The 12,576-nt window shown below is 29.6% G+C and overlaps 1 protein-coding gene across 1 annotated transcript; it reads left to right on the plus strand.

Moving 5' to 3' along the window:
• The first annotated feature begins 4,878 nt into the window (after positions 1–4,878).
• Positions 4,879–6,635, plus strand: LOC102622851 (uncharacterized). Its single transcript, XM_006475269.4, has 2 exons — positions 4,879–5,169; positions 5,750–6,635. Exons 1-2 carry the CDS (start codon positions 4,951–4,953, stop codon positions 6,320–6,322), a joined length of 792 nt encoding a protein of 263 aa, XP_006475332.1. The 5' UTR covers positions 4,879–4,950; the 3' UTR covers positions 6,323–6,635.
• The last annotated feature ends 5,941 nt before the right edge of the window (positions 6,636–12,576 follow it).

A 12,576-nucleotide genomic window follows, 5' to 3' on the forward strand; every position in this document is an offset into this window, starting at 1 on the left:
ATTTGATGATGTTTCGGAAATTACATCACTACCTATTTTATTACTTGCGGCAGTGCCTGGTGCATCATCACTGCGTTGGCTGATGATGAACAAGACGTAATACTTCTATTGATTCATGTTTTTTTTTCCCGTCTTGTGTATTAGCTTATCATGAGATGGGTTTAAATCTCAATCACTAAACACCAACTCTCACCTTCTATTCTTATCGACCACAGGCAGATTGCATATTCACAGCCGGCTAGGGCCACTCCCGAATGGCAGTTGAAATGCTTATTCGATAGTATCAGAATGTGACCCATTGATCTTCTAAAACAAAAGTTGATTCTGCACGTACGTGCTGCTTATGACTGTGCTAATGCTAGTATCCTATATTATTATTTTTAAATCTGCTCAACTTTTGGCTGCTTATGATTATGCTAAAGTTGTTTTAGCACCTGGTCGGGTTAACTAATTACGTAATCAGGAAAGTTTGGCTATACAGTTTTTATTTTCAATGCAGATTTGATTTGTTAGCATATAATGAATAAATGAAATGAAAGATCATTGAGTAAGCGCCTGCTTTGATTCCGAACCTGTGACGGCTGCAACATATATACTTAAATAATACTCCTACAAAAATATTAATTTGGGCTAAATTTAGGGTTCAAAATCACAATTAGCTGGCTGGGCTTTTGATGTGAGCCTCACACTAAATTGTTGTCAACAGAAGCACCCACCCATTTCTAAATGCACTTGCCCCTGCTAATTAATGTGTTGTAGTTTATTTATTACAGTGATTTATTTGAAATAAATGGGGACATTCAATAAGGATCGGAATTCTCTTCTAAGTAAATAATTCAATTGTTGATTGGTAATTGATAAATAAAATAATAAAAGAAGTTGAATCTTAACCATATACTACCACTAAAAGACACATGACACTATGACAGGAGATCTTGAAAAGTTTATAAGATATCAGATCAAGAGATGATTCTTTTCCATTCAAAAATCGGTCCATGAGACTTTTTCAGCTTTTAGATCGACTCAAAATTTTTTCCCCATTAACATTTGAATATACTGGATATAAATTAGCTTTCTCCTTTTTGAATTAAATGATAGATGTTAATGAATCTCAATTAATGTTGATAAGAAATCGTTCCATTCCTTCATCCTTTTTTTTTCTTTTTATTCGAGTGTTGGTTGAATATTGTTGGTGGCACGTAAGTGGTTTACTAAATTAGAAAAATATATTACTTTCATCGTTTGTGAGCTATATGAAACATTCAATTATGATACAAGAGACTTTGACACCAAAATGAAGCATTCATGTACTGCACAAATTGCAACAAAAAGGAAGCCGTGTGAGTGTGATTCATTAAATTGTCATTCATTTATGTGATGTTTGCACAATCGTTAACTATCGCGATAAAGATTTAAGTGGCTCCAAGAATGAATTGAATAACTAGTAATCATTTTTAATAGTCGGACGGCCATCTACTTTCATTTAGACGCATTGGGTTGCAAAATTACTTTTTATTTTTATTTTTATGATTTCTTTAGAATGATTAGGGATACTTCAGATGCATTGGAGAAATAGAACAGATGAACTGTTTGAAATTACGAAGTTCTTCGGACTAATGCCCAAACTTTTGTGGGGTTCATTTTCATTTAATTTATTTAAAAGTTGATTTTTTTTTTCTCTTTTCCTTGTGGGAGAGGCAAGCATTGCATTTAGGTCGTCGGAAAAACAAAGGCAATTTTTTTTTTTTCCCAGCTTGATATGGTTGAGGAGGACTGTCTCGGCAATTCATTGTTCTCAAAAACGTACATTAATTAAAAAAAGATGATGTACGTATATTGACTTCGCTCTTGAAAGGATTGAATCGCATTAAATGTTGTGTGCAAAACTTTATGGTTATCTTAAAGACTTACACCTCCCCTTGCCCTTGGAACATGCAAGTGGTAATTGAGAAATTTATTCACAATTCTCCTTTATGTTCGCATTAATATAGAAGAAGAAGAAATTATGGCATTTAATTTTGACATTCAATGCCCCAACCAAAGAAAATATAAAGGTCATTAATTTTCTATATATATTAGTGCAGAAAAAAAAATTGAGTTTTTCTTTTCTTTTCTCGAATTACACATAGATTTTATTTGTCTATTTATTCATCTATCGTCAAAGTTCTACTAAGTATTGCTCATATTATTTATTCTTTTTAATTAAAAAAAAAAGAGTATCATTCATATTAATTATTCTCTTACACCGATATTTACTGGTTCTAAAATGCTCATTTGAATACAAATGTTGACTCATTTTATGATATTCAAAATTCTTGTTCATATATTGATCCTCCACCTACTATTTATTTGAAAAAAAAAATTATTATTATTAAACGAGCAATTTCTCTCTATGCGAGGCCTTGCAAATTTAATGTATCTGAGTCATGACATCGTCATCTAATGGGAATAGAGGTTTCAATTCAACCCATTAAATACTGTATTGAAAGCTTCATGGTGCAACCTTAAATGCCACACCTTCCTTGGAGTAAAAATATATAATGACACAAGGGACAAAAAAATGAACGTAGTCTCATAGTAAAAACAAATTCAAACGATACATATAATGTTAACGAACTTAAAATGTGAAGCTTTTGATCTTTGGAAGCATGATGTGTTTATTAAATAAGATAGAAAAAGATAAATGAATAATTCAAATAATTCGTCAAAAATCATGACAGCCATATACTATATACAGTTAATGTTTAGCTTCTAGCTAGGGTTTCCATTCCATGCATGAGTGGATTTACTTTCGTTTTGCTTTGTTCTACAATGATTACGGCTTCTTGTTACAGCTTGAAAATCTCTACAGTTTGATTGATAGAGATGTTTCAATGAATTTTGATGAATGAGATGAAGATCTTTTATCTAATTTATTTATGAGTCTTATGCCGCAGGTCATCATTTCGTTGAAAAGCTTGAAATAAATTAGTAAAATAAAACTGAAAGGAAGAAGAAAATTTAAGTTCCAAGATCAGCCGGTCGTTGTTTTTTTTAAAAAAAATTTATTTATGTTCCAAGATCTTTATCAAGTTGTATGCTAATACTGTAGGCCTAATGTTATGTATGTTGGTACCCTTCTAATCTATTCAGAATAATATAGGATTTTGATTTCAACCAACAATGAAAGTCCCATATTTTCAATGCAGATTTCAATGAGAAAATTTTTCGTAGTTATTCTTATGAAGATTATATGCTCTATAAAGATATAAGAGGTAAAGCCCTTTTACATAAGGCTTAAATCGAAACCTATAAAAGGACAAGCATAAGATTGATAATTTGTGTTATATATTGTTAAAACAAACCCTAAATTCGGCATGAAAATAATGCCAGTACTTCATTCAGTAGCTTGATATTGCACGTCAAAATTAGATATACACAAATTAATATATGTAAATAATTTAGTGGTTTGGAAACATTGGTCAAACTACTAAATTATATATAATGTTAAAAATATCTCGCCTCTACATCGTTTAAAAAGGATAGTGCCTACGTATTTTACATATTAGGAAAAATGACTAACATACCCCCAACGTTTAGACAAACAGACAAAAACTCCCCTAATGTTTCGAAAAAAACATTCACACCCTCATTCATTAACATAAACAATTACTTTTAACATAAATAATAATTTTAATATGTAATTACTGTTATACCCTTCTAGCACATAAAAAATAATTGTTAATTGTCCAATTTGTCTATATATTGTTAATAAAATTACAAATATACCCTCATTGCCCAATTACTCTATTTAAATTTTTATCAAAGCCTCTCTTCAAGCCAAATAAATTTAATCCATTACTCAAGAATATAAATAAATAAAATTGGTCATGCCATAAGAATAACAATTCTCCACATGTCAATCATTTAAACTTGTATAATCAACCAAATAAAAAACGGCCGATTAAAACAATAATTTCAAAAATCTTATCTTAATTGTATTAAATAACATATCCAATAGACATAAAAATTGATAATGAATTAAATTTATTTTGCTTGAAGAGAGAATTTGATAAAAAATTAAATAGAGGAATTGGGCAATGAAGGTATATTTGTAATTTTATTAACAATATATAGAAAAATTAGATAATTAAAAATTATTTTTTAATATAATTTCTATTAAAAATAACAGTTTCCGTTAATGAATAGGGGTGTGGATGTCTTTTTTAAGATATTCCAAGTGTTTTTATTCTTTTTTCTAAACGTTGAGGGTATGTTAGTCATTTTCCCTACATATTATTGCACCTCTGACATATACTCAATTACTTATTGAGTTTGAGTGTCGATGGATTCATTTATGAATTTTCCAAATCGATCTTGACCAGAACAAATATAATGAACCAATGTGATCAACGTTTTATTTTTTTTATTTTTTCGATTTTGATCGATCTCTTGAACAATCGAACTGAACCAAGAGCTGATCGGTTCACAAATTTTAAACTGATTAGCTTAAATAATTGTGCCTAACTGCAATATATATCTGAATGCTGAAATAATTTAAAATACATAATTTATTGTTTTAAAAAGAATTAACTTTAAAACAAGGGAAACATTTTGAATACCCAAAAATAGGGGCTAATGTGTCTATCCCTACTTGTATTTCCATGCAATTAATGCCACCATTCCCCTTTCCTTAAATTCCCCCCCCCCCCCCCCCACTCTTTCACTTACCATAAATAAATAGCAACAATAAATGACATCATTAATTAAAAAAATATATATTATCGAATAAGTAATTCAAATTAATTAATAAATTCAAAAAATAAATAATCATTAATAAATCTTTCATTTTTGTAACGGACTATATTTACTTCACTTGTATATAATATATAGTTCCCATACAAGCTCTTTACATTTATTTCTCTCCTCTCTCTTATAAAGAAGAAGCAAAAGAAGAAGGGAGCTTTTGACATGGCAGCTGATGTGAGCTCTTTGGTTCGAGTACTTAACAGGTACAAGGATGATCGGGCGGCTGCAAATGAATCACCAGCGGCTCTGATCACTAGAGATTTGCTTGGTGGTGGTGGCGGCAGTGAAGTTGTGATGAATAATAATAGTAATAATGAGTGTCAAGAATTGGACCTTGACATGCAGGTTCCTAATGGTTGGGAAAAGCGACTAGACTTGAAGGTATTGCTTTTTTTTATTAATTTTCTAAACTGGGGTTGTTTGTTTCTTGAGAAAGTATAATAGAAAATGAACAGAAAATATGTTTTCAATTTGAATTGTGCCAAAACACGTCAATAGTCAACTTCTCCATAAATGGTTATTCATTCATTTTGCTTATTTTCTAATCTGGGTTGTTCTATTTTTTTTATGTTTTTATTGTTGCTCTGTTTGCTATGGAATTCTATGCTTTGTTGTTTAATTGTCTGTTTGGTTGCTGTGAAACCAGAGGAAAATTCTTTTTTTTTTTTAAAGGTAATTAAGCACTTAAGGAATCAACTTTTTTCAAGTGCCTCACTTTTCCCACCAAATCAATTGAAGAGCTATAAATTTTCTTTATGCAAAAGTTATGTAATGATCCTTTGTTCATTTAATCATTCTTTCATGTGATATTTTAGAAGCCTTGGTAATTTAGATATTGAATTTTCCACTTTCATCTTTAATTTCAGTCAATTGAACCAAAGAGATCAATCACACATAGTGCATTATTTTATTAATTAGACTAATTAATTGTTTTTTTTTTTCCAATTTTTGGTTATTGCAGTCAGGTAAGGTCTATTTACAAAGATGCAACATGCCAAGCTCTCCATCATCCTCAGATCACAAGCAATATCAGCAAACCAATCAAACAGTACAAAGGCTTCAAGATTTAAATTTCCCAGAGTCACCATCATCAAAACCTTTGTTAAATCTCTTGGATGAAAATAGCTTGGAGTTAAAACTAGTTTCATCATCCTCACAATCATCAGGCAGCAACTATCAAAGTGTATGCACTTTGGATAAAGTAAAATCAGCTCTTGAACGAGCCAAGAAGGATCCTAACAAGAAGAGATTATCATCAACGTGGAATTCCAATAACAACAACAATAATAATTCATCGCTAGCCATCTCATCACCTTCATATTCATCGTCTTCATCTTCCATCAAAGACTCGAAAGATGATCAAGAACTAATGGAAGAAAATTTGTTAGTCGCTTCACCAATAGCAGCAGGGTGCCCCGGATGCTTATGTTATGTGTTGATAATGAAGAACAATCCAACGTGTCCAAGGTGCAATTCGGTTGTTCCAATTCCGGCAATGAAGAAGCCTCGGATTGATCTCAATATATCTATATGATTATGAGAGAGTTTGATCAGAAGGTTTGAGTTTAATTTAATTTTATATGCAATTAACGCTTTTGATTTTGTAAATGATAGATGAGCCAATTGGTTGAAAATAGATATATATAAATATTAGCAAAGAAAAATGAAAGTTATGCGTAAATTTGGACTCTTTATGGCAAGAGCATGGAACAAAAGAAGAAAATTATTGTTGCTTTTCTTATCAGCACTATATTTATATATATATTAACTTCAGGCTTCTTCTGTATTTGAGTTTGTGAATTCAATTCTGAATTTGCTTGAAATGTAATAGTAGAAATAATTAAATATGTTTTATTCCCGAGTGTATGCTGAAAGTCGTCGCTTCTGATTCTTCAACACATGTTTTTTATTTTTCATGCTAAGAAATGTCAAAGACACTATTCGGATTGGTTGGTAGTGGCTAAAAAGATCTAATCACGTAATGTGGCATGTGGCATTTTTCATTTTAGATGAGACATGCAATTCGACATTATTTTCTGAAACTTCACTCCCAATTTCATGTTAAATTACTTTTTTTTTCCCCTCCTAATGCGGATGTTTATATTTCGAAATATAAATTTAAGACTAAACATTATTGTTAAATATAAATGTCATGTAAATAACCGTATTAAATAATTATTAAAAGTATATTCGTGATATAGTGATCTCATTCGCCTTTTTGAAATATAATATTTACTGATTCTATTAAAATCTAACCAAAAATGGTAAATTTTGTTTGGAGAAAATGTTGTAACTTGTATGCTATAGAAGGAAACCGCAATAAATCTAAGGATGTGACTTTTATCCATGAACTTTAATTGCTCAACAATTTAGCCATCTTTCGTAGTTAAAAAGTGTTTCTTGTCCATCTCCACTTACTCTTAAAAGAGATAATGATGTACAAAAATATGGTTGTGTCCTATAAATGTTTGATAGTTGCATTCACCTACACTTTGTCAAAATGATCATCATGAGCTTCATGGTTTCTTGCTTCAAGCTAATTATGAACATTTACTACTCTTCCAATTCATTAATATACCTAACTCATAGTAAATGAGAATTTAATTTCACTATGGTCTTTTGAGGCCTCGTACCTGCCTTCTAATATGAGTTTATACGCTGTATTTCTCAAACCCATCTCACATCCTTCCCTAATTTTAAGCTCAATCATCCTTAATTATTACTAAAAATTTTTAAATTTAATTAGGTAGGTGAGCTATAAATCTATAATCAAGAAGGTTTTAAATATATGGGACCAACTATTCTTCATTTTCCTTTTAATTCAAAGGTCCGAAAAGAGTATTGGGAAAAGAAAAGGACAATTTGGTGGGTTCTTTATTTCAATAATTAATACGTTCAACCATTAATTGCTTGCTGAGAAACTTTGAATTGGCTTGAACTTTTATTGAATGTTGAATGATATTCAATTATTTTAATGAATAAACTTAATTACTAATTTTTCATGCACAGTATTTAAAAATAAAATCTCCGTCTGCCAGCTGCTGCACTAGTTTTTATAGGAAGTGCTTTAATCCAATCGTGCTTCCCATAAAAGAACTTATCAAGAGCTTAATTCAAACAAAAAAATTGGGGGCTGTAAGTCATTAAGGAATTAATAAAAACTGCAGAATTTTATCAAGTGCATTAATGGCATTCACACTGAAGAAATGTTTAATTTCTGTATTTAGACTTCCCCCAACTAGATTTGAAATTTACAAACATAATTGGCATGTTACGAAGTCCTTTTAGTTTAAGGCAATTCATTAATTTCAGATTGTGACTTTTTTCATGCATTGAGCACCCACGTGTCTATTAACTCTTTAATTAATCTCGTTTTATTTTATAATCTTGAGTTGTGGATTGTATGATCGAGTTAAATATTAATGAAAATGGGAGTTATTCTGAATTTTTGAAAAAAAAATCTTATGTTATGCATTTTTTTAAGAGTAATGATACAACCACAAACTCTTGTACAAACTTATTTTGTACAAACTGACGTGGCATTAATTCATTGGTTGAATGAAAATATAAATTAATAAAAACAAATCATGTGGGCCAAGTGATATTTAATTCAACCAATCTTATCAAGCCACATCAGTTTGTACAAAATAAATTTGTACAAGAGTTTGTGGCTGTATCATTACTCTTTTTTTAATGGTAGTGTATGATTATGATTTAATTTTACTTAATAATTATTAATCATTAACATGATATTTGATCCGTAGATGTTCAAATCATGATGGAATCTAATTCTTTAAATTGAGCGAGAAAAAAAAAAAAAAGGGTTTTAAACTTTTAATAAGAAGGGGATAGAGACATGTAAACCTCACAAAATATATGTGTTTGTTCTTTAATGAAGGAAAAAGATAAGTTACCTAAACACTGTCGAAGTCGATGTGTATCTGTTGCTTGCTTCCTGTACGGATTATCACAGCATTTTAAGTGCTTTTAATTTATTTACCTAATTATCATTAATGCTGCTTTAATTCTTAATATGTTTGTCTTCAAATTGATTGCCCACCGTGAAGAAGGAGATTAATTGAATGTGAAATGCCAACAAATTCATTGTTTTGATAATCAATTTTCGGTTGACAGTTAAGATTATAGTAAATGCATCTTTAGTTCCTACAGTTTGAGTTAATTATCCAGTTAACCATGTGTTAAAAAAGGCTGTGACTATATTGGAGCCGATGTATGGTGGAGCACGAATCTCAACCGCACATAAAATCAAAGCATTTAACCTAGGGTTTTTTGTAGAACATTGGCATTTAATTTACCCAATTCCTATTGCCATAAGATTGTATCAAATTGTGAGGGTTGGTTAGATGAACTGCAAAAGAAGAGTCTTAGGGAGTACCAAAAATTCGAGATTTTTGAAAAATTAATAAGCTCATGGATAAATAAAAACAATTAAATGATTGAAACTGTTGAATTTTTAACTCGTTTAGGTGATGACCATTGACTTTTAAAGATCAAACTTACATTTTTTTTTTTTTGGGTATAATATTGACTCAAAATTAAACGCATTAGAAACTTATGCAGACAAAACATATTCATATCGAGCATTTTACAAATATTAGATACAAAAGCCGCAATCTAAGGTGTATTAAGATTTTTTTTTTAAAACAATAATGAATTTTTTTTTTCTAAAATTATTTGAGTCCGAATAAATATAATTTAAAATTTATCAAGGGTCTAAAATATGTATATTATGTAATTCAGTCTAAATATCTTGTTGGGAATTATTTCGTAAATCTATTTGAATGAATAATTGAGAAAATATCTACCTACTGCCCACATAAAGTTTAGTTGAGGGACATAAATTGCCGATTATTTAATTAGCAAAGAAGTTAATTAAAATATGGGGGGTGGGGGGGTTGGTAAGCCTAAAGTCTACGTCACATGAATTATTTATGGTTGAACAATCTGAAAAAACGCAATTAATAAGGGAGAGTGACTGCTAATGAACCCATTAAATAAAACCAATTCTTCAATTAATGGAGAGAGTTTTGGGCATTTAAGCAATCAATCTGGACCCAAGAAAGAGGAGCACGTGTGCATGAATGTTGAAAGATCAAGAAAATAAAATTAAAATAAAAATAAAAATAAAGCTGCCCCTTTTGAATTACGAATGTGAACGGAAATTTTCAGATATTATTCCTCTTAAATTTACAAAAATTAATGGAGGAAAATGTCAGAATAGGAGCATCGTTACTAGATTTCTTTGTTTTTCTTCTCTTTTTTTTTTTTTAACGTAAAATTTTAAAATTGTAATTAATATAAACCTAGCTATAATATTTACAACATAAATAGTTATCTCTTTCTCTCTTCTTTCATCTTTTTGGTGGCCATAAAATTTACAAAATAATATAATTTATTAAGCCCCAATGATCTATCACATTATAATGCCGTAGTTGACGAAAAGAAACAAATGTCTGCCGCTAACTAAAATAATTAATGTTTGATTGGTCGTCGTCACCATAAAATGAGCTCAACTACATGAACTTCTAACACTAATAGTTTGAAAACTTGTACTATATGAATGCGATTGCGGTGGATGAAATAGTTCGGGTCGGCCTGGTCTTCCAGGCCTCCGCGTTAGGATCTGGAGTGCTTAAGAAAAAATAATAGAAAAAGGAAATTTAAGTTCTTAATTCATAAATCAATAGTGTTTAAAAAAATTTAAATTATAATAATAAACTCTCTTTAAGTGTTAATTAATAAAAAAGTTGCTTGAATTAGAGATTCTAGTTTTTTTTTTTAAAAAAAATCAAATCACTAAGATTTTATTGTAACTTCATTTTATTTATTTATTTATTTTGAAATATCCATTCTCTTTAATTTATTGTTGATTATAACAACTTATTGATCATTAACTTATATTAAGTTTACAATAATTTTGAAAATATTAAAAAATGTTGAAAGTCCGAGCCTCGCTCTTAAACTTTCTCTACAGTAAGCTTGAGAAAAAACTAGCCTATTTTGCCATCTCTAAAATGCGAAGCCCCCTACCTCCATCACCATCAATTAACAGCTTTAAGAGTTAAATTTTTTTTAAAATGTCTAAAAGAATCAATAAGATATGATCATATGAAAGGGATCATGCATAAAATATAAGATTTTTAAATACCTACACATATTGTAAAAAAGGGGGAAAAAAATACAAATTAAATTAATATTTTTCAACTTGTAATGTTCGTAATAGAAATTAAACGATACTCAAGTGTATGAGTTTATCGATGAACGCGTTAGCTTGTTTATGTGTTTTTTTCTTTGTAAAAAAAGCAATGCATGCATGCATGTCACGCAGGTATATTGCGAAAATGATAGGTAGATATGCAATAATTAATACAGATTATGGGTAGTACCTGAGGGTGAATTAATTAAGCTAGGCAGTCAATTGGCCTACATAATTTATAATGAAAACAATATGTGATTAGCCTTTAATTTTTGCTTTTGCGTGTCTCGTTATGGAGTTATTATTATCATCATCATCATAGTACGAACGGTGAAAGTACAATGCTGCTGTTTTTGTTGCTGCTGTATTTTTTATTTAATTTATTTTTTTAAAAAAAAATTGATTATAAAATGAAGTTTTTTAATATCTAAATACATATACAGTTGTAGTACAATCTATAGGTTTATTGATATTCATTGGAAAATATACTCCAACTAATATTTGAGGAAAAATGTACGATCCCATGCACATTTGTGGGAGTCTAGAAAAAGAAATATTTAATTTGAGTTTAGAGCTTTGATCTAATACATACAGTTACACGCTTTATAGGGTGTGTTTGGTTGTAATATTAAGAGGGTATTAAATTACTGTTCACGTTACGTTAATACTTGTATCATGTTTGGGAGAACATAACACGGGTTAAGGGTACTCTAGCTAATGCGGCAACTGCCGCATTAGCTTACCTTTTTTCTTTTTTTCTTTTTTCTTTTTTCTCTTTTCCTTCTTTTGCGTCTGCAGCTTGCATTTTTTTTTCTTTTTTCCTTCTTTTGCATTTGTTTTTGCTTATAATAATAATAAAAAATAAATATAACTTTTTAATTTAATATAATATTATGTAACATTTTTTATTTTTAAATTATAATTTAATATAAATTAATAAATATATAATTTATTATTCAATAATATTATATTATATTTTTTATTTTTATATTGTAATTTATTAATAAATTTATAATATAATATAACTAGTAATAAATATTTAAATATGAATAAATTTGAATAATATTAATTTAAAATTAATAAGAATATAAATAATAATATAATAAAATATATAATTTAAATTAATTACAAAAAATTAATACAGTACAGTGTAGCGCCAAACATTGTACAATATTATTATAATATAGTGCTAATATAATACAATATAATATAATACACTAATATTAAAATAATATAATATAATATAATACAATCCAGTATGCCAAATGCACCCATAACGTATGATTACGTGCGTGGTGATCTCCCCTGGGTCCAAGTCTTTCGCTTGCGCAATAATAATGGGCTGGGCTGCACCATTTGTCTCACATATATTGAATACTCATATTGAACGAGCTTACCAGATCACGGTGCCACTAACACCCAAGTATTTCCCGTAAAAATCTGTTGTATTAAACCCCTGACCCGGATATTGATCACGGACACGGAGCTGAATCCGGCTTGTACCAGATCCATTAAATCATTGAGGTTTTGGCCCAACCTTTATTAGGCCCAATTCAAAAGCCCCCAAAATT

The sequence above is a fragment of the Citrus sinensis genome, chromosome 9, assembly GCF_022201045.2.
Source record: "Citrus sinensis cultivar Valencia sweet orange chromosome 9, DVS_A1.0, whole genome shotgun sequence".
Classification (NCBI taxonomy): Eukaryota; Viridiplantae; Streptophyta; class Magnoliopsida; order Sapindales; family Rutaceae; genus Citrus; species Citrus sinensis.

What these genes read in the sequence shown, in the direction of transcription:
- LOC102622851 (XM_006475269.4), top strand. Translation starts at nt 4,951, where the DNA reads ATGGCAGCTGATGTGAGCTCTTTGGTTCGAGTACTTAACAGGTACAAG. An exon ending in AAAAGCGACTAGACTTGAAG is followed by an intron (nt 5,170 to 5,749) that starts GTATTGCTTTTT and finishes TGGTTATTGCAG; the next exon opens with TCAGGTAAGGTCTATTTACA.